Genomic DNA, 27,643 nt, shown 5'->3' on the forward strand with positions numbered 1-27,643 from the left:
TCTCCTAACCTATCTAAATATTGGAAAGAAAGCACAAACTCAGGAAAAGTGTGAACTGAGAAAAGAGGCTCTGAAGTAGTGTCTATTCAAGCGCTTAATCTTTACCAGACCGTGCTGGCTGTGCGATGAATGGGACAAAAAACAGGAAGTAAACCACCAGAGTAACAACAATGAAGGGATTATCTGATTGAACTGAAATTAAGCATACCTCATTAACACATTCTGTCCATAATTAATGCCAACTTTCAAAGCAGTAGCACTATCTTTTCAAAAGTTATTAGAGTTGAAAGTGAAGAGTGTGGACAAGGTTTTTCAGAAATGAAAAAGGGATTCTAAAGACACACCTAATCACACTGTTGTTCCAAAAATGTTCGAGATAAACTGCTAAAAAACACTCTTTCCTGCCCGTTTTATGATACCAAATTTTAGCATAATGTAAAAGAAGACCCGCTCTTTCAGAAAATATGAAAAAGTCAAGTTCGGCTAGGTTGACCCATTTCACTTATTCTCAGTCCTCACGCGAAATCAGTGTGTGCGACTTTATGTTCGTTTTGAGGTGCAGGGTCACATATGCAAGCTGCATCACCACACTATGCAAGCTGCGGTACATGTGAGAGGAATGAAATCGTGAGTGAAGCTTCAGTTGTACTGTCTGTGGCATTTGGTGATTAAACGATTGATTTGGGCAGATTTGTGTGTTTCAGGAAAGTATACAAACTTGGCCATCGATTGAATCATGCTCGGGAACATGGCACATAACATTAACAAAAGAGTTAATCAGTGCCCCGGGGTTAGTGTGTGCCATACTGCCACCAGCAGCACCATTGCTTGTGATAAATATTTCAAACTTCAGGCAAGGGCAGTAAATGATTAAGCATACACCTTTGTCATACACACTCGTAGGGACATTTAGTGTTCATGAACAATGATTCAACTTCAAGGCAAACATCGGTTTGAATGAAATCAAGGCAAATTAGATCCATTTCAATTCAATACTGATGGTAGCAGCTAGAAATCTATACTGTAGATTGCATTAGCTGACATGATTGATACCTGTGCCTGCTGTTCAAAATGTGAGACATACAGTATACCAGTTTATGTGGGAAGATCAGTCTCTGTTTATTTTATTTTTTTTAAAATTTATCACTGCATTCATGCTACTACATTGTATGTACTACATCGTGTATATGAAACAGAAATGTGTATATTGTTTGCAGTCTTGTTCTTCTTTCATTTCACTCTAGTCTCTAGATACAGCGCTTCAAATTTGAGAGGTGGCTTGACATCGCAATCTTGATCCTTGGAGCTGACACCGTCAAAGTCATCAAAAGGTATCGAGATGGACGAGGGAGGAGATACCAAGGACCCTGGGAAGGAAAATGTGGTTTTTCCCTTTCCCTTCCAACCATACCCTATCCAGGAAGATTTTATGAGGCACTTGTATGATGCACTGGACAATGGGAAGATTGGCATCTTTGAAAGTCCTACTGGCACAGTGAGTACACTTATAGGATATTGCTTGCTTATCACACTATCAGCAATCAGTGGAAAATAAAGAGGGAAAAAATTAATGTACTGTAAAATGCACGCGAAAGTTCTTGTCTACACTTTATGCATTGAATGTTGGAGGCAACTCGCGAAAATTTTATGCCGCGAAAAAGGCCGTCGGCTCCAATTCGCGAAAATTTCATGCCGCGAAAATATCGTGTCTTACAGTATAGGCTTATTGCAGAGCATACATGTACAAATGTGTATTTTAACAAAATTTCAATATCTCAAGAAATATTTGCATGTTTATAATTTTTGCAATAGTTTAGTGGAGTGCAAAACTTACACACACTGAAAATCCAAGTCATGCAAAATATATTTTATTTCTTTTGATAAAGAAAACTGAATTATCAAAAGAAAACAGTTTCTCATAGAGACACATTAGATATACCTTGGCATCATCCATTGATGTTTCTATTTTGTGACTGAGAGAAAGTGCTAGCCGTTGCGATTTTTTTCATACTTCAATTTTTTGATTTTGTTGTTTCTTGGTCAAGCATGAATTCATTGCAACTCATTTTCTCAGAAGTCATTATGCGGAACAGTATGAGATGCATTGTTCATATTGTTATAGAAATGGCCTGCCAACCAATATTGAACCCACTTGGGTTTGAAGACAAGGAGGGAGGTTAGGGGTTTTTTCTTCTGCATTTTTATGATAGTGTGATTGCATTTGTAAAGAAATATTAAACATGATTATGTGTTTGTGCCTAGAACAAGTAATGCTAGGAGATCTAGTAGTAGTCTTGTCTGGAGTCCACATTTAAATATTACATCACTATAACCACAGCAAGCTTTAATATAATGCAAGCCAAATTTATGTACAGATAACACCTATTGACTATGCATGCACATCAATTGTGTGTGTGTAAATATGCTCTTCCAGTATAAATGATAACTCAGTAAAATGATATTTGCATCTGACCTCATCAGTTTTAGCTGACTGCTTTGTTAACCCGTTGAAGACTAGTCTCGAGTATACTCGGGCAGGCGTCTATGGGAAATGTGTGTTATAGCAAAATCAGCCCATCCTCAATGGATTAGTGTCATCTAGAAGATGTATGTCAATATTATACAAATAGTGAATGGTCACGAGTGCAATGGTACGAGATTTCGCACGAGGTGAAAGATAGAGGCGCTCTATTCAACGAGGCGAAGCCGAGTTGAATAGTGCGCCTCATCTTTCACCGAGTGCGAAATCTCGTTCCATTGCACGAGTAAAGACCATACACTATTTGTTTTATACAACGTCCAAGTAGATCTTTTTGGTTGGAGGAGTGTCGGGTAGGTCTAAATAGGCCTAGAAGTCTATATATGTATGGAAAATATAGCCATACTTACATGTGGATCCACTGCGATTCTCTTTCTGGCCTGTGCAATCAGTGTAGATACAGGTCACAGCTAGCGCTCATACACGTACACTAGCACTACGTAGGCCTACATACGCGCATGCATGTACCGCACACGCACACTGCGCTAGCTGCATGCGATCCTCAATATGCAACACACAGTACATGCAGTACCGTACAATTTCTCGAACCCTGGAATAGAACGAAAAAATCGAACCAAGTTGCACGCAAAAATAGAACCAAAATTGCACGGCGCGTTGAATGGAGTACTTATTGAATATCACGTCACCAACAATCCTCCAATCAAATTGCAAGGATCTACTTGGACGTTGTATAAATGACTCTGTTTGATATTCCTTTCAAGTGTTTATATTCATATATGACAAAATATGCGATTAAGAAGGAACGAGTACAAGCCGTAATAATAATTTGTACTATTGTACTTGTTAATCCATCTCTCATTGACATTGCAGGGTAAATCCCTGAGTCTCATCTGTGGATCGCTGAAGTGGTTACAGGACCATGAGAAGCAGCAGCAGGAAGAACTCCAGGCTCTCATTGATCATCAAGAGTCCGATAAGGAAAGGTGTGGAAATATACAGGGGAACCGTGTTAATATTTGACCCTCTGCATCACAAAACTAACAAAAAGACACCAGACATGAATTTTTAGATAAGGCAGATTCAGAAAGAGCAGACTCTAAGCATTGAAATGATGTATTTCTTCATACATATTGAGTTTCCTAACCTGTCTAAAAAGTGGAAAGAAAGTTCACACTCTGGCAGAGTGTTTACTGAGAAAGGGGGCTTTGAAGTTGAAGGTCTATTCAAGCTCTTTAATACTCATGAAACTGTGGTCTGGGCAGTGAATGGGACAAAAATCAGGATGTAGACCACCATAACGACAATGAAGGGATCATCACATAAAGCTGATATTGAGCGTGCTCTATTAGCACATTCTGTCCGGGACTAATACCAACTTTTAAAGCAGTAGCATCATCCTCTCAAAAGTTATTAGAGTTGGAAGTGAAAAGTGTGTAAAGGGTGATGGAAAGTTTATTCTTTTCTTTGTCTTCTTAACCCGTTGAGGACGAGTCCCGAGTATACTCGGGCAGGGGTCTGTGGGAAATGCGTGTTGTAGCAAAATCAGTCCGTCCTCAACGGGTTAATGTTTTCTTGTCATCTGTTCCTGACATAATCTTGTTCCAGTTTGTTATTTCGAGGATGTGGAAAAAAGCAGCCATTTTTATCTAATAAAGCACTCGGAGGGCGCAGACCTTAACCAAGCAACTCATTTCCACCCGCGCCCCATACAGGAATGCTGAAAATTGCCCAGTTTCCCAATGTAGAAGCCTTTAGTTTACGTCATCAGCTTCCAGCTACATGAGGCCTCGCCCCAGCAGAGCATGCTCCTGAGTGTGTGCATGCAAACCTCAAATACACACAGCTTGAACTCCCAAGTTCATTGACCCTATTTGCCAAACATACAAAATCTTTCAAAAATTCATAAAAATTTCTGGATCACTTCCAAAATTTAATCATCTGTTCCTTGTGTCCTTGTCAAACTTCCCTGCAAGTTTCATATCCATTCACAACTTTGTGAGTTATTTTGCACACAGACAGATAAACACTAACAAAAACATAGCCTCCTTTCCTGGCAGAGATAATGTTGTATTCACAGTTTTGTTGGCAGCTACATGTCATATCCTCATGTTATTGTTATGACTGTCATAAAAGTGTGAGGGTATACATGTCTAAATGATTGAAGGCAATGAAGAGTTGACTCCAGATGAATTGTAATTATGAAAGCAGATGAACAAAATACAGTTTTTAAATCCCATTTGTGTAATATTCATATCCATCTGATGACTATTAAGATGACTGTTGTTATCTTCTCATTTGTTCTGCACTGCTTTTGTTGACCTGCACAGCAATGGAACAGTCTCAACCTCTGGAACACCTGACTGGGTCATGGAGTTTGATTCAAAGCGAGAACAGCAAGAAAAAGCTACAAAATTGATGGTAACTCACACATTTTTTTTTATTATGTCAAGAAGTATGATAGATATGATTGAAAATTGTTCTTCAGCTTGCAGACATAAACTTGGACTGTGCAAAAATCTGCGTCAGAAGTACTTTTTTATGTTTTGTATTATTTCTGTTTTTCTTTCTGTTGTCCTTTACATCAATTTACAACAAAACCCATCACAGAAACTTCAGTTCGTTCCATATATACAGTATCTGTAGCTGTGTTTTGCAGCTAAACAATGCCAATTGATGTGTTATATCTTCTGGTGTACTAGCATGATATTCTCCCATGTGAGGTCTGACTTTATTATAGAGGCAGCATCTTGGACACAAAAGTAATTTTAGTTCTACCTTGTGATTTCTAACAGGAGGAGCGAGAGAAAAAGATTAAGAGGGAAGCAAAGCTGGACCAACTGAGGAATGACCTACGACACAGAGCAGCATTCAAGCGCAAAGTATGAAATTGTCTCGAAGTGCTGTTGACTGCCCTGTTGTATTAGGGGGCATAGAGATTTGTTTCATCCTTTTCATCACTCATGTTAGCCTTGAGTGTTCATCACTTTCATTTTGTTTGTATGTTTGCATCAGATGTGTTCGCTCTTCCACATGATATTTCATTGGATAATGCAATGCATTTTTCAAAATATGGTTTCCCCCCATTGAATTATTGTGCAGTCAGCTTTGCATTTGGCTGTCGCTGAAGCAGAATGTACCTCATAAGAGACTTACATTGCATGAACGTTGTGAAACAAAAGCAATATCTAAATCAACTTATCGGAAAATCGGACCATATAGAGGAAAGTACTGACCAAACCAATATTTGCAAAGATACCGATGACCCCGTGATAATGATGGTCTTGTTCATGTGACTTCAACATTGCTTGTTTGGTAGAAAGTCACGTGGATGCCTGAAATCTACTACTATTAAAGGAGCATTTTTTTGTATGACTCTTCTCCAGATTCATCAGAGATATGACATTTAAACACGTCTTGTAAGACAGATGATGAAATGCACTTTTCTTGCAGAAATGTGCGTGCGATATACTTCTCATTCTTTGATTCTATATTTTGTGAAAGGTGAAGTAACAATTACCAGGCCCTCACAAACCACAAAATTAATGACACACAAAAATGTCTAATAAGTAGCAATTCATGAAAATATCTACATAAAAATTTTAACTCTTGTGATTGTTATTTCCATCACAATTGCAAGAAAACAATTGTCTTTCTGTTTTCCTAACAAAAGGTTTGGTTAAGAGGGCTAGTTTTAGGTTCCCTCAGAATGGTATTCGTAATGATATACTGACATTCATATCATATTTCTGTTTTGACACTGATGTGAGTTCGCTGAGACTTTATCTGATCTGTCGGATTGATTGGAACCAATGTCATTTGTAACAACTTTATATCCAAGGTAGAGTCTCCAGTACACAATTAATGCCCTGCTATTTTCCAGAGATTGTCCACAACTGAGGACGCCGCGGCGACTGCTGCTGACATCCAAGATGCGAAATCCACAGATGTCCTGGAAGGCATTGACAACAATGACGGCGATAACGATGACCACCTTGTGGCCGACTACCACAGTGATGGGGACACGGCCGAGTCTGATGATGAGAAGGATGACGAACCCGAGGAGCAGGAAGCAACAAAGGTTAGTTTTAGTCACTGCCATATTGTGATGTGATTATTTTTCATACACGCTACTCTTTCAAACAAGAAAAACTCAAGCAGGGGTTAAATATGTCAATCACTGGTACTGTATGTGCATGTGCACCAAAGGTGTTTGGGGACATTGATTTTTGGATAGTCTTCCTTTCATTTTATTGCAAATTATTGGCTTTTTGCGTAATCAGGTGTGTATACTATGTGTACATGTGTGTGTACACCTTTTTATAGAAGAATTGAAGTTAATGATTAATTTGATTCTGATGGTCAACAAAATCTGATGGTCAACAAAATGTGTATTCATGTCTATACCTGTCCTCTATAAAGAACTTATGTAAACTAAAAGGGAATTTACTCAACTCTGTATGTGCCCAGATTCACTTCCTAAGTTTTTTCATCAGCATTCTGTGATCAATGCAAACTTAGCCTAGCTGTAGATTAGCAAGACCACTGAGATGTCATAATAAGCCAGTTCGTAGTTCCACTTTGCGCATGAGCAGAAATAAGGTCATTCGGACCAACAGGCATAATGGTTTTTACATTCACTGGGATAAGCATCTGTAATGTAATGATTATTCATGAGATACTTATAAATGCTGCTTGCCAGCACATCCACCTGACAGCAAAAGTGGTATTTGGCAATATCAATAGAAAGAGATTGTCAATACATTCAATGCAAAATAATGAAATGGATGCTTTCCCAAGTGTAAATTGACGGATCATTCTGCTCAGCTGGTCTACGCAACTCTATTCTTTGTTTGAACAGGATTGTGAATCCCATAAATTGTTATGTAAAGCTTATGCATTATGTCGCTCTAAAACGAGTTAAGTGCCCCTAACCGACTGAGAAAAGAGAAAGGTCATTCGTACCAATGCGCCCATGAGCTAACTCCGAACTAGCTTATATACCACAGTCCAACAGGAAGGCCATGGTAACATAACAGGGATCAGAGAAATACTGTAAAAGCTGCTGCTATTATTCGTGAAATTTGCGAATCACTGTTTTGCTGCAAATCTAACAACATGCGAAACTATCGCCACATGCTAAGGTATGCACTTGTATCTTAATGCAATAAAAATAACCTCGGTGTTAAATTGCGAAAATAACGTCTCACAAAAATGTCTGTTACCCCCTCACTCACAAAAATATCTGTATGCAAAAACAACAGGTTTCTCAGAATATGTAGGTAATCTCTGCTCATTGACAATTAGTTTCTAGACATCTTTGTCATTTGGCAAATAGACCACTATGTGCTAGTTGATAAACAAAGCACAGTAAGGGTTAAAGGTAAAAATACCTGCAAAGATGATCACATCTCGGGTCTCGTGTTTAATCCCAGGCTAGAGAGATGAATTTAGTCAAAAGGGCTCCATTTTACTCCATTGGTTCGCCAGTATTGGATGAGAAGTTTTCAGCAGCCTTTTTTGCTACAAGCATATAGAAAGCTTGATCAAGAAATGAAACAATAGATTCATTATCATTTCGAGGGAATTAATCAGGAAAATGGCTTGTTACGTGTGCCACAAAACAGTTATATGCCTCTTTGCTGCATAGTGGAAAGTCGACACCTATAGGGTTGTTTGACACATCTACATTATGCCCCACTTCGCAGATCTTTTACTGCAGCAGAACACACTCCCAGCTGAGCCAGTTTGTGCACGAGGTACAGAAGAGTGCCTTCCGTGACAATGTCAAGGTTGTTAGCCTTGGTTCCAGGCAGAATCTCTGCATCAACGAAGCTGTGAAGAAGCTGAGGTCATTGACCCTGATCAACGACAGATGCCTTGAGATGCAATCAAAAGCAAAATCAGGTGAAATGGGAAAACCATCTTCTGTGGGTCATTGTAGATGTGAGACAGTATTACCCGGAAATCATTAAAACTACTAGCACATACCAAATTTAAGACATTTCGTGAGTCCTTGACAGCTAAGTAGGTAAGTGAAAATACATGTGTATGAGTTTTTACCCAAATAGATAGGTATTTTGAAACTACTGTGACAGTAAAGCCTGTATGTGATTTTTGTGTGTGTGTGATTTATAGCCACCTGTAAAATTATTTGAAATATGAAATTGATACAAAAGCAGAATGAATATGAAGAATAGCAGGGATAAAGTAACAGTGTGTTATCGGCAATGTGAAATACAGATTGCCCTAGTACAAGGTGTAAAGGATTAAACAGTAGGCTGTGGAACAGCATTTAGAATAGAAATTTTGTTTCATGTGTGTATTTGGATGAACATTGGTGTGCAAATGTAGGTATATTTATGCATGTGTGGTATGTTTGTATGTACATATGACCATGTATGTGTGTATACATGCAGGTGTAAGAGGACAAAATTATCATAATTCACCCCACTCTGACATTCCTAATACCAGGCACCACAAAAGTTGACACGGATTCAATGCAGCCAAAGCGCAAGCGATCCAAGCAGTCCAGGGCATGTCCTCACTTCAGCACAGGACCGCTGGCTCTCTACAAGGATCGGGTGTCTGTTGAGGTAATGGACATGGAGCAACTGGTGGACGTCGGAAAGGAGCTGAAAGCATGCCCCTACTATGGTACTCGCTATGCCGTGCCGAGTGCGCAGGTATGGAGAAAACGCCCTGGTATTCAAACTCCTTAAGAGCAGAGCGTTGTGTCTGCTATAAAAGTTTTGCTTGCCGTTGAGTTAAAAGAGGGTGATGTGTCCCTGTCGACAAAGAATACCCTGCCCAATTACTCCTGTAAAATCTGATCTGCAGGAGTTTTGGTTAGCAAAGAGTGAAAATGCAGAAGAAGGACTTCTGTGTGTGCAAAGAGAGAGCATGGTAATGATTTAACAATAATACTCTGCATGGTGACTGCATATTTGAAGAAAACACCAATTCCCATCATGTTGCAGAATTTGATAGATCAGCTGTAAGCAAACTGATTTGTGGAAGCCTGCCAACGACTTGTCTCTGAATGCAATTAAGTTCGTAGTGTGTTAGAGCTCTTTTTCTAAACCACTTTGTATCATTTCAAATTCTTTGTTTTCTAAAATCATGTCATTAGAGCAATAAAATTGTGACTGCAACACTGAAATGCCACCACCAATGAGATTCTAAGATGACTGTGCATTGAATGTAAACATTGTAATACTGTAAAACAAGGAATGTTCGCGTGCATTTTAATTTCGCGAATTTCGCGAGCGCCAAGATTCGCGAAATTAAAATGCGCACGAAAGTTCTTGTTTATACTGTATGCATTGAATGCCAGTGGCTGTTCACGAAAATTTCATGCCGCAAAAAAGGCCGTCGGCTCTAAGTCGCGAAAAATTCATGCCGCGAATATATCATGTTTTACAGTAATTTTTGTAGTTGATGTCACTACCCTAAATTGTATTGTCCAAGGCAGTGCATTTGTGTTGGTGGTAATGTCTTTTCCTCAACTTTGATGTTTCATACATCCCAGCTATCCATCCTTTTTTTTTTTTTGCAGCTTGTGGTTCTGCCGTACAACACCCTGCTCCACAAGTCAACGCGGGAAGCATGCCGGATCAAGCTGAAGGGTAATGTCGTCATCGTCGATGAGGCCCACAACCTCATCGAGACAATCTGCAACGTGCACAGCATCGAAGTGACAGGAGCACAGGTAATCATGTCTGCAAATTAATCAGGCCAAAACCATCTTTTATTTGAATTGAAAAATTAAAACAAAAAGTTAAAGATTAAAGAGCATCTCCCTTCCCAGATGTTGGGGAATGTTAAGAGCAGTATGCCGCATTTTGTTGTAGCATCTGTTGCTTGATGTTTGACCTGTGTACTGTTGACAGTCCTTCAGGTGGGATGTGTGTGTGACTGTCATAAAGATATTTTGCTTCTTTTTGCACTCACAAGAATGAAGGATCGTATTGGGTAAACAACCCTACATGTACATGTACATTTTATGTAGAATGTGTTTTATTGTACATTTAGCATCGAAATCAAGTAGTTTACTTGTTAAACATATTGGTGTTAGTTGTTTTTTTTTGTGGAACAACCCAGTTTTGTATTTGTTGAATGATAACAACACAGATGTTTAAAAAGAAATGAATTTGATAGACATTTCCTTTAAAGTATACATCAGAGTTTATATAGATTGCAATGCAAATAAATGTAAAAAATTGTGTTAAAGCATTATAGCTTTCAGGTAAAAGCCACTGAGAACAAACAAACAACATCGTACCACAGGAAGGCAAGAAGTGTGATCAGAGCAAATTCCATGTCATTATAGTACTTTCCTTCAGAGACTGATTTTGGTATTGCCATATGATTAGATAGATTTTTGTGTTTGGAAATGGATAATGCCTCACATAGTAAGCAGAGGGGTTAAGAGGTAACTCTTTTCACAGAAATACTTAATCATCAAATCAAATCCCATATCTGAAATCGTATGTAAATGAGGAATCATTCCCGTGAATTGTTGCATCCCAGGTACCGTAGCCAGCATCATGCATTGAAATACATTATACAGATTTTGCTTTTCCCAACTTTTCATTGCTATTCTCTTGTTCTGGTTTGTCTTTACAGCTGTGCAGAGCACACTCCCAGCTGAGTCAGTATATGCAGAAGTTTAAGTGAGTAAAAGCTGCAACTGCAACTGTCCTTAGTAATGGGGGGGGGGGGGGGGGCAGGGAGAGCAATTACCCCCCCCCCCCCCCCATCATAATTTTGTGACTTCAGTCTTCAGTTCAGTGACTAACAGTCTTATGCTTTCTACCAAAAGAGATAGATGGTAGGCCAGTTTAAATTTCCAGTTTCGGTGGTAGCCCAGTGCACTTGATACAAGTTGAAACAAGTTGATGCCAGTTTATTTTCTTTCTTTTAAACCAGCAGTTATTTATAAACTGGTTGTGTGCAATGCTGCATTTGGTCAACATATACATATAGTCTCTTGAGAAATACATTTGTGATTTAAAATACTATTTTCAGCTCAATACAAGTTTCGTAGATGGCTATTTAATAAATACATTTCAAGGTCCCTTGTGTGTGTTAACACCAATATGGATACCCCTCAGATATGCATTGTATCACCCATACCACCCCCCCCCCAACAACAACAGTGTGTTTATTGTGTTAAAGCATTGAAGACTAGTCTGGTGTATGCTCATTGGTTCTGTGGGAAATATGTATTATAGCAAAATAATCTTGTCCTCATCAATTATATTGTTCCCCCCAACAGGAGCCGGCTCCTGGCCAAGAACCTCATGTACATCAAGCAGCTCCTTCAGATTCTCTCTAGCTGGGTCCGTCACCTGGGAGGCAGAACCGACTCCGCCCCGGACTCCCAGAAGATGCCCGGAACCAGCTCCACCCGTCTCTTCACCATCAATGACTTCCTCTTTGAGACGCAGATGGACAACATCAATCTCTTCAAGGTAGTGTGCATTCTTGAAAGAGGAAGAAATAACTGCTTTGATTTTGATAATCTCTGCTGATATCTTTCATTTCTTAGAACTTTGAGACACTCCTGCCCTTACAGGAACGTGTGAAAGGGATTAGCACAACATTTGTAATGTCCTTTAATGGCGCTTTGACCATAGTAAGAAGCTTATTTCGTTGATATATCTGAGATTTTTCAGAGTAGATTTTAAAAATAAATATGTTACAGTGTTTATTTAAAAACCTCCTTTTCTACCATTTGTTTGCCATTGGGTTTGCAACTAGGTTAGTATAAATGAGAGAATAGATTCCAAAATACTACTTAAAAAAACAAAAACAAAAAAAAAAAAAAAATATATATATATATATATATATATATATATATATATATATATATAGATAGATAGATTTTTTTTTAAATCATAGTCAACATTTACACAATCTAGCACTGCACCTGCTTTCTTAGAATGATCCCTACTGCAGTGAGTGTTGTTTGTGGATGTTCCAGATAATCCAAATGTAATTTGTTGTAATCTTCTTGTTGATTTCATGTACAGTTGCAGAGATATTGTCAGAAGAGCCAAATAGCCAGGAAGGTAAGGAAAATGACTTCCATCCTCCCAGAATAAAGTGATGTTTAGAGTTTGGTAGCATATCATTCAGAATCTTATCTGCATGGTTGGGGTAATGATAATGGTTGCTGGTTACACCTCAACTGGTAATGGAAATAGGGGAGGGGGAGGGCTAGGTGATATGATATTATTTGTTATTTACTTTTGGAATATTCTATTGAGAACACATAGTGTGAAATTGGGTAGAGAGATTTTCTTTGTGGGTGTGGGTGTGTGTGCATATGTACACTTGATTAAGAGTATGTTTTTTGCTTTTTTTCCCACAATACAATATAGGAGAGTAGTGTGATTATGCATGTTCAAATGACCCCTTTTCATTTCTTGAAAACCCTTTACACACCCTTCACTCTCAACTCTAAGAACTTTTTAATGGATGATGCCACTGCTTTGAAAGTTTGCATCAGTAATAGATAGCATGTGCCAATAGAGTGTGGAACCTTTTAGCTTAATCTGATAATCCCATCATTGTGATCTCTGGGGAGTTTAACATCCTGTTTATTGCCCCATTCATTGCCTGGAGCACAGCTTGGTTAGGGTAAAGTGCTTGAATAGACCCTAAATTTCAAAGCCTCTTTTCTCAGTCAACACATTTCCAGAGTGTGTGCTTCCTTTCCAGTATTATAATGGATCATGAAACTCCATTGTATTGAGTTATACATCATTCTAAATGTTCTTTCATTCAGAATCTACTCTTATCTAAAAATCTGTGTCTATTGACTTTGGTGGTTTTGTGATGCAGGGTCACATTTTATTTCAAGACTTTTATGAACAGCCCCATCTTACATGTTTAACTCTTTATGTGCCACGTTCGCACGTCCGACACAATCGACGGCGTGCCAACTTCACATATTCCGCTCAAACACCCAAACCCGCCCAAACCGTTCGTTAAATCGCCAAATGCCACAGTACAATGAAAGCTTTTTTCGCGATTCCGTTCCTCTCGTCTATAGCTTGCATTTTGTGTAGTGATTGACTATCAAGCAGTGTTTCCTAGTGGATTTGCGTGCATATTCTAAGTTTCTGGCACTGCTTTGTGTGCAATAGACATACATTTGTAGTACTGTAGCCACTGAGCATTTGAAAGAAAAGCAACCATAGATTTGTCATAGAATTTACATCAATGCAAAGCTTGGTATTTTCTCTACAACTTTGTTCACTTCATCTACAATTTAACAGAAATCTGTAAGAGGTGTACAGATTTGAAAAACAGAATGTTTCTCAACGCATGAATATGTTGGTTCGTCAGAATAATGTGGCACATGGGGGGAGGGGGGGGGGGGGGGTTTCCACCATGGCACATAAAGAGTTAAAGTATGAAAGTTCTAGGGAATATGTGACTCTCTTCTGGCTTGGCGATATGGTTCAAATATTGAACTTTCTGAAAACCTTCGTCAGTGCTGCCTAATTTGCATAAAGTAGACAACTTGCTTACTTTGCAGGTAGTGAGGGAGTGAGTGAGTCTAGGGTATACAGACCAGTAATATGTTGATTACTTGCATATTCATTCTAGAGCAGTCTTGTGTTGGGAAATAATCATAACCCTTTCTCATGATCGACATCAAACAGAAAAATACAAATATCTCAAAAGATACATCATCATTTTTGCCCAAACTTCATGTGGATTATGATTTATCTATATTAGATATAATATGGAAAGTTTCAAGGGATTTGGCTGTGAAATAAAGGAGATACGCGGGGGTGAACTTTTGAGAGTTTTTGTCCCTCACTTCACACAGTGCTTTGATGACCGTTACAAATTCAAAGCTTTTGCATCTTATCGCAGAGTTATTTGCGCCGTATTGCTGAGCCTGTATATTGAATTTTGTCATGGAAAAAATGAATGATTTTTTACTGGAAGATTTTTCTCTTTCCCTGCCAGTTAAATGGTTATGTTGAGAAGTACCAGCCTGCGGCCATCAAGGTCAGTGTACCAGAGAAACCCAAAGCATCAGGGATGACCCAGTTCCTGCAAGAAATAAGCAAACGGAAAGACCAAGCCAAAGAAGTGCCTGTGCCTAGCTCAGGTGAGTCGACTCAAATGAAACAAAATCAGATTAAACAAGTGATAATGGAAGGTTGTATGTACTTCTTGAGCTGATAAGCTCCACTGCAGTTTCAGTAGTTTCCATGAAAGAAGAGATTTGGGAAAAATTAATCACTGTCAGCTGGACTAACACTGTTGTTAGATAGTCATAACGAAGCAAGAGATATCACTAAAGTTGTCTTAATTGACTTTGTATACTAGCAGACACAGTACTACGCATCTTAAATCTCCTCTTTTTCTAGATTCTAGCATTCTGCTGTAATATACCTCTTGCAAAGAAGAAAGAAGGAACACCTTGAGAATGTGATGCATCATTTTTGGCAAATTCAGGCATCCAACCAGTGTACCGCATGTCCCAATAAAAATTATAACGGGACCCTCCACAATGATAACTTTAAAAATAGTAAATCAATCCGAATACAATTTCAGGGTATGAAAATATAACTTATTACCCACGTCGTGCAGGAAATCCCATCCGATTTGCTTCAGTGGTCAAAGAGAAATAAGGATTTTTGTAGAGCATGTCAGGAATCCCTTTCCTCCAAGTTCTGTCCATTGTGTTCACACACTGATATGCAGTTCCAAGAGCATCCAAGATAGAACTAAACTTGGAAGAATCACATCCATGACATCCCTTACAATTAACATTACTCTGTGACCACTTAACAAACTTGAATAGGGTCTTCTGCAGAATATGGGTAAGATGTTGTATTTTTAGATCCTGTAATAACATTCAGACAGTTTAATTACATTGGAAGTTATCAATGCAAAAATTTGATTAATTTTTTCAGCCCTTTTGTAAAAATCTGGCCAGCTCATCATGTGAAATGTCTGTTCCTTGACACTCCCTAGCAGGAAGAGAGCAGGAAGAGCCCCACTTCTTCTCCTCTCCACTGATGCACATAGAGGGCTTCCTTCTCGCTCTCACGAATGCCAACAAAGATGGCAGAGTGGTTGTCAACAAACAAGGTATTTTAATGATGTGTCTCATTTTTCTATTTCATATTTTTTATGCCTCCGCAACGAAGTGGCCGGAGGCATTATGTTTTCGGGTCGTCCGTCCGTACATCCGTCCGTCCCGTTTTGTTTTTGTCAATATCTCAAGAACCGTGTGGTGGTTTTACATCAAACTTGGTATGAGGGTATATCCTTGAGGGATAATACTTTGTGTGGATTTTAGGGTCACAGGGTCAAAGGTCAAAGGTCACAGGTTATTTTGTGAAAAAAAAATTGAAATTTCATGTTTTTCTCCATATCTCGCAAATGGTTCAAGGTATCTTCATGGAACTTAGTATATATGCTTGGACCGATGGGCAGTGATTATCTAGGGAAGTTTGGGGTCATGGGTCAAAGGTCAGGGGGTCAAAGGTCAAGGTCAACTCCTCAAAATATCACTACTCTCCTTAAAATGCAATATGTCTGAAGGTTGTTTTTTTTTTTAACTTGATGTATGGCATGTATTACCCAATATATATTTTTGGGGAAGTTTCTTGCCAAAAGGTCAAAGGTCAAAAGGTAAAAGGTCAAGTGAAAGTGCTAAATTGCACTTTTTTCCTCCATATCTCGAAAGTAACTCAAGGTATCATCATGAAACTTACATATTTATGCATGTTCAACCTAACAGTGATTCTCTTTGGAACTGTGAGGTCAAAGGTCAAAGGCCAGGTTTAGATAATGCTATTTTCCCATTTGATACTGAAATTATACTTTTTCTCAATACCTTGAAAATTACTCAATACATAAACTTATAAAAGGGTCAAAAGTCAAGTAAAACTCATCAGTTCCCCAAATACCTGCACTCTGACATTTTAATCATTCATCCAATTGAACCTAGTTCTAGGAAAGTGAACATTCAGCACATTTGTGTCAAACCTGTCATTTTAATGTTTTGCCAATTGTGTGAAAATGTCATCACACATTGTCAAGACATTGTTCTATAGACCTATTAGGAGAACCATGCATTATGGCGGAGGCATATCAGTAGCCGTAGCGATATATCTAGTTTCAGTTTTTCCTCTCAAAGATGATAAGTTTTGTTGTAGTGCAGCCAATGAGACAAGAATGCTGAATGTTGGAAAATGTTGCGCCATATTGACAAAAGACTGTACAGTCACTGCCGGGGCGCAGCAAGACATTTCTTTTCAGAGTTGCATAGCAACCCTGTCAATGCGCATCTCAGAATGTGTGTGTGCGTACAGGTGCACAATTCAATACCACAACAGTAAGATGTGTTTCATTTCTATCTACACAACCCATTTCCATATTGAACCACATGAGCAAACTTTGATTCATTGTGGATGGTGTAAATAATCAATGCTCTGTTAATACCACTGCACTATGATCAGGTTTTCTTATTCTCTTTGATATCTTCCTGGCATGCTGAAGGACTGAAAATGATAAACAGTCATACTACACCTTTGATGCATTGGACCATACTGTAAAACGAGGAATTTTCGCGTGCACTTTAATTTCGCGAATTTCGTGAGCGCTAAGATTCGCAAAATGAAAATGCACGCAAAAGTCCTTGTTTACACTGTATGCATTGAACGCCAGTGGCACTTTGCGAAAATTTCATGCAACGAAAAAGGCTGTCGGCTCCAATTCGCGAAAAATTCATGCCACGAATATATCATGTTTTACAGTAGTTAAGCCATTCAATACAGATGTAAGCATAGTTTATGGAGAATAACTGAGAGTGTGGTAGACCATGAGTTCAGGTGCTCTATTAGGAGAGTACTCGTGATAAGTCTGCCATTTAAGTGGGAAGCAATATGATGAAACATCTCCCCCACTTGATCAAAACCTGTATAGATAATCAGGGCTTGACATATTCATTTGCCTGGTATCCTGCGGCGACTTAACATTGATGTTAGGGCACCAAATTTCCAAAGCTCTATTTTGGTGACCCAGAGGTCACTTCAGATTCAAAATGGTTTGTTATATGTCCATTTATTTCAGGCCTCTGCATTTCCTTCTTCAGCCACCACAATTTTAGATTTAGAGAAGAAAAAGGTAATAATGAGTCCTGAGTTTGATAATGATACTCGTAACCTCTAGACTATGGGGCGCTGTCACAACATCATGCCCATCTGTATCATATATCTCCTCTTTTCCACAGCCAGCAAAAAATTTACTTGTCTGATTCCATTATCTCATTTTATGAAATAATGCACGGGGCTACATCGAGGATCAGTGAGAATTAGATGCTCTCATTTAGCTTTAGAAACCGTCTAAAACTCACTAGCTATGCTCATGGGTTTAAACAGTTCCAAAGTTAAAACTCGTGCATCCAATTCTCAGCAGTCCACTCTGTCCTGTGCATCATTGGTATAATTACAAAGAATAACCTGCAAATCGCATGAAGATCTTTCAATATCCTTCACCTTTTCTCAATGCCCCAGAGCTGCTGAGTCACTGCAGCCTCAGGTTTCAGCTTCTGAATCCAGCCGTACACTTCACTGATGTCGTCAAGGAGGCCAGGGCGGTCATCGTTGCCGGGGGAACCATGCAGCCTGTGGAGGAGTTCAAGCACCAACTCCTGGTGTGCGCTGGGGTCTTGCCAGAGAGGATAACCGAGTTCTCTTGTGGTAGATATTTTCATTTCATTTTTTCATCAGGACACATACCAGTTTATGTAAAGATAACATTCCTCCTAGTGTGAGATTCTTGTTTAAAAATTGTGTGATGCTAATATGCTTTGTATGCAGTAGAAAGGCATGATGTTTATACATGTACATATGTGAGCGTAAACAGTAGCTAAGAATTACTGTAGCACTAATCACATGGTTGTACGCCGCACAGCTGAAAATTAAGGCTGTCCTTCATGCATGCTTTGTTTTCTGTTTATTTAATTTTATCATTATATAGCAGAATGATACCTCTAAAAACACCCCCACAATGAATGACAGACAGAGCTACAGTGTATACATCTTATTCTTTCATGAATCCTAGTTAGTGCCCTTTGCATGGTATGCATTTGGTTGTCACTCTTCTGCCAATTTTTCAGGGAGTCCTTCTAAGCTTTCAAGTTTTATATTGTAAGACAGTGGTTCATTTTATGATAACTTCTGAAAGGAATATTTGTTTGAAAGTTTTCTTTGCATATTGTTGCTTGTCTTGCCACCTCAGGTCATGTGATACCCCCTGAACAGCTTCTGCCGATCGCCCTTTCCAAGGGTCCGACAGGCCTTGAGCTTGATTTCACCTTCCAGTCCAGAGACTCGCCCAAAATGGTGGGTGATTGCATACAGTGCACTCCCCTTATAATGAATACGGTTATAATGAAAATCTCATTATTACAAAGTAGAAATTCAGGATATAGATTTATTATCTAGCTATCTTGATATACCTAAATGTTTGGTTATAATGTAATTTTAATGTAGTGAAAGAAATTTGCCAGTCCCTCGGATTTTGTTATAATAGGAGTTGCCTGTATCATCACTATGTTTTCTTTACCTCTGCCAAGGAAGGAGGTTATGTTTTCATCGGCATTGGTTTGCTTGTTTGTTCGTCTGTGTGCAAAATAACTCACAAAGTTGTGAACGGATTTGAATCAAACTTGCTGAAAAAGTAGTTAATAACACAAGGAACAGGTGATTAAATTGTGGCAATGATCTGGGAATTGTTAATAAATTTTTGAAGGATTTTTTATATTTTGGCAGATAGGGTCAATAAACTTGCGAGTTCAAGCTGCACTTATTTGGGGTTTGCACACTCGCACTGAAGTCCATGCGCTGCTTGGGCCAGGCACAGGGAAGCTGGAAGCTGATGACTTAATAGAAGGTTTCTTCATTGGGAAATTGGGCGATTGTCAGCATGCGTATATGGGTAGAAATGAGCTGCTTGGTGGAGTTCTACGCTGTCTGAGTTCTTTTCTAGTTATTATTCTGCAACTTTGTTGCTGTTATGTATTTTACTTTTTGTGTTATCATTTGAACATTTTCTCAGCAAGGATTTTTCTTGTTAATATCCATTACTACATAGGCCAGTATATTGTGCCATCTGTTCTTTATTCCAAGTTTTATAGTGTAACTACAGGTGTTTTTGTTGTTGTTGTTGTTAAGTTTTTTTTTTAAATCTTGTATATTTGTATGGACACAAACAGTTATACAAGATCTCCTCAGGCAAGTGGTGTCTGTGTCATAATTATAGCGCTGTTTCTAATTTATTTGCTCACGTTACAGTAATTTATGATTAATGTTGTTGATAATGTAACCAAACCTCAGTTTCCCTCGCTTCAGATCTTGACTCTGCAGGAATGAGGAATGATCGTATGGAATGAATACAATTAAGAAATCATAATACCTCTATTTTCGTTGGTGTCGGGGGAAACTATGTTCGAGCTTACAAGCCTGATGTTGTAATCATACACCATTTCTTTGCATCGTGTTGCTGAGTTTCCAGTAATTGATTAAATGGAAGGAATACTGACCTAAAATTGTAATACCTGGGCATTTCCTCTGGCATGACAGGAAAAAATTGTAATACCTGGGCATTTCCTCTGGCATGACAGGAAAGAGTTGTTAACCATGCAGGCCTGATGTTTTAATGTTCCTTTTCTTTCTTTTCTTTCCCTCTTCCTTTGTTAGTTTTAATGTACACTTTTTTTTCTTCTTTTTGTTCGTCATTTCACTGACTTTGCAGAAATCAAAGTTGTGGAATGAATATATTCTTAAATTGTTATTTTCTTGGGTTAAGGAAAACTGCATTAATACAGCCGTATAGGCCTGACATCATTATGACATATATTGTGCCACCATAGTGTATGTTTGATTGTATATTGTGCTCAAATAATTATTGTACAATTTGTGTTGCACACAGATGGATGAGGTCGGTCGAGTACTTGTCAACGTGTCGAATATCATCCCGGGCGGCGTTGTGTGCTTCTTCCCATCCTATGACTACGAGAAGCAGATCTACACCTACTGGGAATCCCAAGGGGTCATCGCAAGACTCGGCCACCGGAAGAGGGTCTTCCGTGAGCCCCGGAAGGCCAACCAAGTGGAGCAGGTGCTGGGCCAGTACTCGGCAGTGATCGAGGTACGTTGCCACTTCTTGGTCCTGCATCGCAGCTTTAACCCTTCATGTGCCCAGGCATTTAGCTTAACCCATTTAAGACCAATCCTGTGTATACTCAAGCAAGTGTCTATGGGAAATGTATATTGTAATAAAATCAGCTCATTCTCAACGTGTTTGTAACCTGCATTTTTTTTTTTCATTGGCATGCAGTAATCCGTCCAATCTTGACCTACATGTTGCATGATGCATGTTGAAGTATATGAGGGAGAAGGGTTTGTGGTAGCACCGTGTGTACATAGTGCTTTCAGAGATCGTGGCTTGATGAAAGAAAAGCCTAGAAAGAGGAGAATTGAGGAGGGAAGCGAAAAATGGAGAATATAAAGAAGGAAAATAGTGACAAGTGAGGGGCAGTGGAGAGCTGGAAGTTGAAGTTGTACAAGTGAAGAAGGGAGAAAGGGGGACAGAGAGAGATCTCTACAAAGACTACATACATGGTGCTACCACAAACCTTTCTCCCTCATAAATTTGACCTAGTTGTAAAATTTTCAAGCCCACTCAAAGTACCATAGTCGTACAGGGAGGTCATTGTCACACTATGGTGATTAGGGGGAGCAATACTCATTCACAGTTGGTTCCCACACATTTGTGGAAATTGGCAAACACGTCACTTTGACGGTGAAGTTGCCTATTCACAGTTTGATTTGCTGGTTAGTGCTTGTGTTTGTACATATGGGAGCCCATAATCTTTTGTGTGAGGCAAAGTTGATCAAGGTTTTGTTGTCATGAAAGTTGCTGCTGTTCTGTTTATCATCAGTATGATTATAGTAATTCCATGCGAATAAGGCTTGCAATCAGTAAAGACAGATAAGCATTGGTGGAATGCTCTTACTGTATACTTTTGTAGCTCTTCCCTCCGAGATCTAGTACTTGGAGTAATCATGACTTGCAACAGACTATCGTCAAAGAAGAAAATAGTTTGTCCCACTGCACCCCTCCCCTTTTCTCATCCCACTAACTATTTTGTCAATATCAGTAAACGCTTAGTTCCATACCTTTGTGTTCTACATTTCAGAAAGCATGCAGTAGTTGTCATGGCAACCTAAATGGAGCCATCCTCTTCTGTGTTGTGGGAGGCAAGATGAGTGAAGGCATCAACTTTTCTGATAACCTTGGCAGGTGAGTGTTATTTGTGGTTTAAAATGAATAGAAAGCGCTTCCATTACACTGAACATGGTTATAAAGAAATTTTGTGATAATGAAGTTAAACTTCAGGACCCCAAATTAGTGTCATTAAAGTCTATGGTGCAAATTATCTGTGGTTGTGAAGGAATTTTTGATATAATGAAAGAATACTGCTGGTCCTGACGACTTCATTATAATGGGAGTCGTCTGATCACAGACTGTTTACAGCTACATACTGTAAGGCATTTTATCAATCAAAGCCTTTTCATATTACAAAGTGGATACCGGGGATGTAACAAATTTGAAAAAAAAAAACACAAGAGAGAGAGAAAAAAGATGACAGAATATGGGGGAAAATTAAAGATAATAAAAAGTTTTGGTACCTCAAAAGTGTCCTTGAATTTCCTTGTCTTAGTTTGTGTTTCAGGTTAAAGTACCTTTCATATAACTAACACTGTGAGACTTACTCGCCCCAAAGTGCTCTCATGTCTTAGTAATCATGCAATTAACTGCGATCAGCAGCCCCATACGCATAGCGACCAGCAGTCCCATACGCATAGCGTAATCGGGCTTCGCATTGTAGCATTCAGGATCATGACAGATTTAGTATCGCAGGGTAAATGTCAACTTAAAATCCCGTAAGTTCTTCAATTTGAAGACTTACCAATTAACTTGAAGTATTGAAAACAGGCTTCGGGCAACGTTTGGTTCTGCCTATAGTCCCTTTCTGTTCGAATTGATGACTGAATGTGACTCGGTCGACAGGACCTTAGGAGAGCTACATACAGTACACTGAATACTACAGCCAGTGCATGCGAACACATCACATGCACACAAATTTCAAATCCATGAACGGATAAGATGTTTGTGTGCGCATGCGCTGGCCATGGTATCCAGTGTATGTAGCTCTCCCAAGGTCCTGTCGACCGAGTCACATTCAGTCATCAATTCGAACAGAAAGGGACTATTGGCAGAACCAAACGTTGTTCGAAGCCTGCTTTCAATACTTCAACTTAATTGGTAAGTCTTCAAATCGAAGAAATTTTTGGATTTTAAGTTGACATTTACCCGCGATACTAATTCTGTCATGATCCTGAATGCTACAATGCGAAGCCCCATTACGCTATGCGTATGGGGCTGCTGGTCGCAGTTAGCTATGCGTACAATGGGCTGCACGCTGCTGGTCGCAGTCAGTGGTTTCGTACAATATTTATCGACGCTGGACAGCATCGGCTCTGGTACGAAACCATTATTGCATGATTACTAAGACATGAGAGCACTTTGGGGCGAGTAATTCTCACAGACAACGTACTTTAACCTGAAACACAAACCAAGACAAGGAAATTCAGGGAAGCGTTTGAGGTACCAAAACTTTTTATTATCTTTAAACATAGGCTAAAAAAAAGTTATGTGCTACATGTATGTATCTCATTAGTCTTAATATTCATGATCAATTTTTATCTCAATATTCCCAATGTCCTTTTATATCGTACTTATACAAAGTATATTGGCCCTATATGCCTCTCTTAAATTCCTAGAGTAGTTGAAAGCGCAAATTATTTTATTTTCAGTAATGTATCCCCCCCCCCCCCTCCCCATTATTCTTCTTCCATATTGTTGTTTTCCAAACTGGTGATTGATCATCTGAAACGTGGGAAATATGTATTTTGTGTGTGATATAGATGTGTCGTCATGGTTGGGTTGCCCTATGCCAACATTAAGTCACCGGAGCTCAAGGAGAAGATGGAGTATTTGAATGCAAATGTGGTAAGTCATAGTGACCTATTTTAACCCTTTCAGGCTTTTAGCCTCTACACATAGCTGTCATTATCTACTGCAGTCAGCCTTTCCTGAAATGTGAGATCAAGCTCTGTTTAAATGAAGGTTGCAGTGTCAAATAGAGATAAAGAAAGTAAGAAGGAAATCTAATATTGTATTCCTTATTTATCAGTGGGTAAAATTATAATCATTGTGTTTACATGCATGCACAGTCAGACTGATCTGAATGTGTTTAAATATGTTTGTAATGTATTTGGAGAATAATTATGTGACTGCATCAAAGATCACCATGCCGCTATAAAGGCACTAGATTGCATTACTGAAGTGATGAAGAGGAGTAAAGAGAGATTCCTAGTGAAAGAAATGGAACAAAACAAAACAAATCTTCAGATTTGACACACTTTTATATTATTAATTGGAGCAATTGCATTAAATATTGAGATATGCCCTTAATACTCACAAACACACACAGCTTGGGGTTTTGTTGTTTTTTTGTTGTTTTTGTTTTTTCTTGTTTCCTTATTCTTTGTGCTTTTTTGTGTTGTTTTTGCTGTGCGTATGCACATGTGTATGTATGGGGAATTATGTTTATGAGGCCTTTGTGATACATATGGGTCACAGGTCAACTCTTTTGTCTTTTCTCATATTGTTTCATGATTTACAAAACCTTGTGTGAACATAGAGGATCACACAGTTCTCGGAATTGTTTGTTTTGTTTTACCAGCCTCCCATCAATGGACGTAGTGCAGGTCAAGTTCACTATGATAATCTCTGCATGAAGGCCGTCAATCAGTCCATAGGTGAGTGGTTATCTTTGTCATTCCAAGTATTAGTTCTTGTTCTCTAGAGGTTCTAAATGGTTTTTCTGCACTCATAGGCCCGAATTCACAGTGGTGGTGCAATTGAAACCATGTTTTAAACCATTGACAATTCATATGGAGCGCCAAGTGTCGCATGGCCTACGTGTATTTCGTTCCGAAAAATCAGTCATTTTGTCCGACAAAATGACAAAATTTCGTCGACGAAATAACTGATTTCGTAACGAAATAGGCCATGCGACACTTGGCGCTCCATACAAATTGTCTATGGTTTCAATTGTACCACCTTCGTGAATTCGGGCCATTATGTCCACCTAGTTAGAACCTATAGCGATTTTTCAGCTCATGCTTGTTTAGTGATGTGAACACCAAAGATGTCATGGCTCCACCCCCAGCCAGCTTGATTTTTTTTTTTTTTTTTACACTGGATGACTTGATCTGTCCTGAAATCATAGTGACAAGGAAATCCTTTACAGACATGTTCTTGAGGCTGGTATTAATGTGCACAAGAATCTGGAGTTCGCACTGTTTCTGTAAATGATCACATCAATCTACTATGTGGCATGCACACCAAAAAGTTGTTTATTATGTCATCATTAACCATCTCCCGTGTAAACCAGATGACACCATGCATTGTATCTGTCGTATATCATCACATCATGGAAGTAAAGGATTAAAAAATTTGACTTGCCCTGCTAAAGTTGTTGGTGTAGAATATGAGTTATAGTTTTGACACATGGGCACTTTGGATAAATGCAGTTGGAGATGTGCATATCCCTTCTACAAACCACACTTGGTTCGTAACAGATGTCGCTTGTTTAATACTTTTGATCCTTTTTATACCGATGCATTCCACAAGTTGATGAGACACTGATTGTATTGCCACTAGGGTAATTTTACCCCTAAACATCCCAAAGATTTTTATTAGTAAACCCACTGGGCAAATTGATAAGACAGTCCCGCTAGAAGGCCATTGAGATGCAATATGGAGTAGAACAATTGCATATAGTCCTACATTGATACTTATTTTGAGGACTTAGTGTGCTGTTCTAATGAATGCATGAAGTATGCCAGCAAGTACAGTATGCCAATTGGCGAAGCACAGTAGAAGATATCATGTTTTGTTGTACTACAATGCAAGATAGTGTTGTGGATGCATGTTTTATTGGCATCCATGTTTTGCCTGCATCAGTCACTGTTTCCTCACTTAACCACACCTCAACAGCCTGGGAGCTGCCATAGCAGTGATGTGACATTTGCTCCTGCAACAATTGCTCAGGTCTTATTTTCTCCGGGGACTTAGTGTGAGGGTTAGGGTTCTGATAATGTTTTAGGATTAGTTTGATGTGAGGATTAGGGTTAGGGTTGCATTTGTGGGTAGAATCTATGTTTGGTTTAGCTTGCAGATATTTTGTAGGAATAATTGTCGCAGGAGCAAATGTCATGGAACTGTCGTAGCAAGTTTGGCTGTGTGCTAGTTTGAACAGCATTGTATATAATAAATATGCGCATTTATTTTCTCTGGTTCATATTTTCCCCATATTGCCCTTCTCTGCCAGACAATCTCCATAAATACATGATCAGTTTGTCTAAATCTGTGAAAATTGTGCAGACATTGATGATCTCTTCAGTGAGTAGAAGCTGGCATAGCAAAAAAAAAAAAAAAGAATTCTAGATATGAAAATATTTTAAGCCTACACAGGCTTCAAATATTTTCATATCTAGAATTCTTTATTCTTTGTAGTTTGGTTTTGGTTACATCAGCACATGTTACAGGTCTGTAATTGTTGATCTTGCATTGTCTTCTTGTCTATCTGCTGCTTGTAGTTTCTTTTTGCGTGGTATTAGCTTTTTAAGCGTATTTGCTCATTTTATGTCCATCAGGCAGAGCCATCAGACACAAGGGCGACTATGCCACCATCTTGCTGCTGGACCACCGCTACACTCGCCCCTCTATCAAGGCCAAGCTACCGGGCTGGATAGCCGAGAGACTGCAGACAGCCTCCCGCTTTGGGCCAGCCTTTGCTTCTGTCAACAGGGTACCCTTGAACTCTAAACACCACCTTATCAGTAGATGAATTATGTATATGGTGCCAAGAATTGGATGATGTCATGTCAGGCATATTCTTTGAACAGTGCCATACATGTAGAGTATGCCAGCTAGTGCATGTAGTACATGCTGCATGTCATATTTTAGTAGATTTATCATGAGATATGTTGCTGTAAATTGTGTCCAAGTCATTTGTTCATGAATGCATGAATGAATGACATTTTATTTCCAAGTTTACCAGTCCTAAACATATCATCTAGCCTAAAAAATACTGGCAAGAAAATGTTATCCATAGGAAAGCAAAAAAAAAAAAAAATTGTTTGTTTGTGTGTTTGTTTTATAGGTTATTGATTCATTTCATTTCATTTATTTCATTTCATTTCATTTATTTTATTTAATTTTATTTTATTGTCCATAAAATGGAAAGTCTTCATCCATTCAGAACTATTGAAACTACAGTAGAATAATCATTTCTTCAAGATAAATCTGTAAAAAAAAAAGCTTCATGATGAAGTACTTGCTGGGGTATGAGACTAAGCCCATATGCATTAAGCCTGCTGTGGCTTTTCTACTTTGCAGTAGGGTGTGCATGAAATTTTCCTTCTATAATATATTGATTTCTAATCTGTTCTTTCTCCTTATTTTTCCTGACAGTTCTTTGTGGACAAGAGGCCAGACAAACAGCGGGCTAACACACAGAGCAGTGGTGTGGAAGCAAGAGCTAGTCATGACGTGGAATAATGTGAAGGTGTTCAAGATCTATTCACTCTCACCTATACTTCATGTGTCCACAACAAGCAAGTCTCAGATATGTACAACGTACAATGATGACACAGTCATCACAGTCTCCATTAGTGTTAATTGAGAGGAAATGAGGCTGGCTATGATTACTTTGCCAGTGCTTTTAAGATCTTACTATTGCTAATTACCCAAGTTTGGACAATGTCTTCCCATTGTCATTGTCGGCTCAAACTGTGTTTAACCCTGCCACGGCCACTCAACCTCGTAATCTACTCCGTTCTGGCAGAAGGAAGCAAGTGACATATCCTCAAAATCTGATCATTTGTGATATCAGATTGAACAAAGTATTGTATGCTCTACTTGGATATCAAGCTGTGAGCAGAGAAAAGTCATCCCTTTGAG

The 27,643-nt window shown here is 38.8% G+C and overlaps 1 protein-coding gene across 1 annotated transcript; it reads left to right on the forward strand.

The window, feature by feature from the left end:
- The first annotated feature begins 1,339 nt into the window (after positions 1 to 1,339).
- Positions 1,340 to 27,611, forward strand: LOC139737453 (ATP-dependent DNA helicase DDX11-like). The gene is made up of 21 exons (XM_071648129.1): positions 1,340 to 1,495; positions 3,371 to 3,483; positions 4,828 to 4,918; positions 5,293 to 5,379; positions 6,381 to 6,578; positions 8,206 to 8,404; positions 8,972 to 9,183; positions 10,056 to 10,208; positions 11,126 to 11,172; positions 11,778 to 11,973; positions 12,535 to 12,573; positions 14,489 to 14,633; positions 15,506 to 15,622; positions 18,055 to 18,240; positions 18,782 to 18,885; positions 20,474 to 20,692; positions 21,744 to 21,847; positions 23,536 to 23,620; positions 24,357 to 24,432; positions 26,335 to 26,489; positions 27,155 to 27,611. Exons 1-21 carry the CDS (start codon positions 1,340 to 1,342, stop codon positions 27,239 to 27,241), a joined length of 2,769 nt encoding a protein of 922 aa, XP_071504230.1. The 3' UTR covers positions 27,242 to 27,611.
- Positions 27,612 to 27,643: the final 32 nt, after the last annotated feature.

Source organism: Diadema antillarum, unplaced genomic scaffold (genome assembly GCF_040938485.1).
Source record: "Diadema antillarum isolate AM-2024a unplaced genomic scaffold, OU_Dant_1.0 seq00000693_RagTag, whole genome shotgun sequence".
Taxonomy (NCBI): domain Eukaryota; kingdom Metazoa; phylum Echinodermata; class Echinoidea; order Diadematoida; family Diadematidae; genus Diadema; species Diadema antillarum.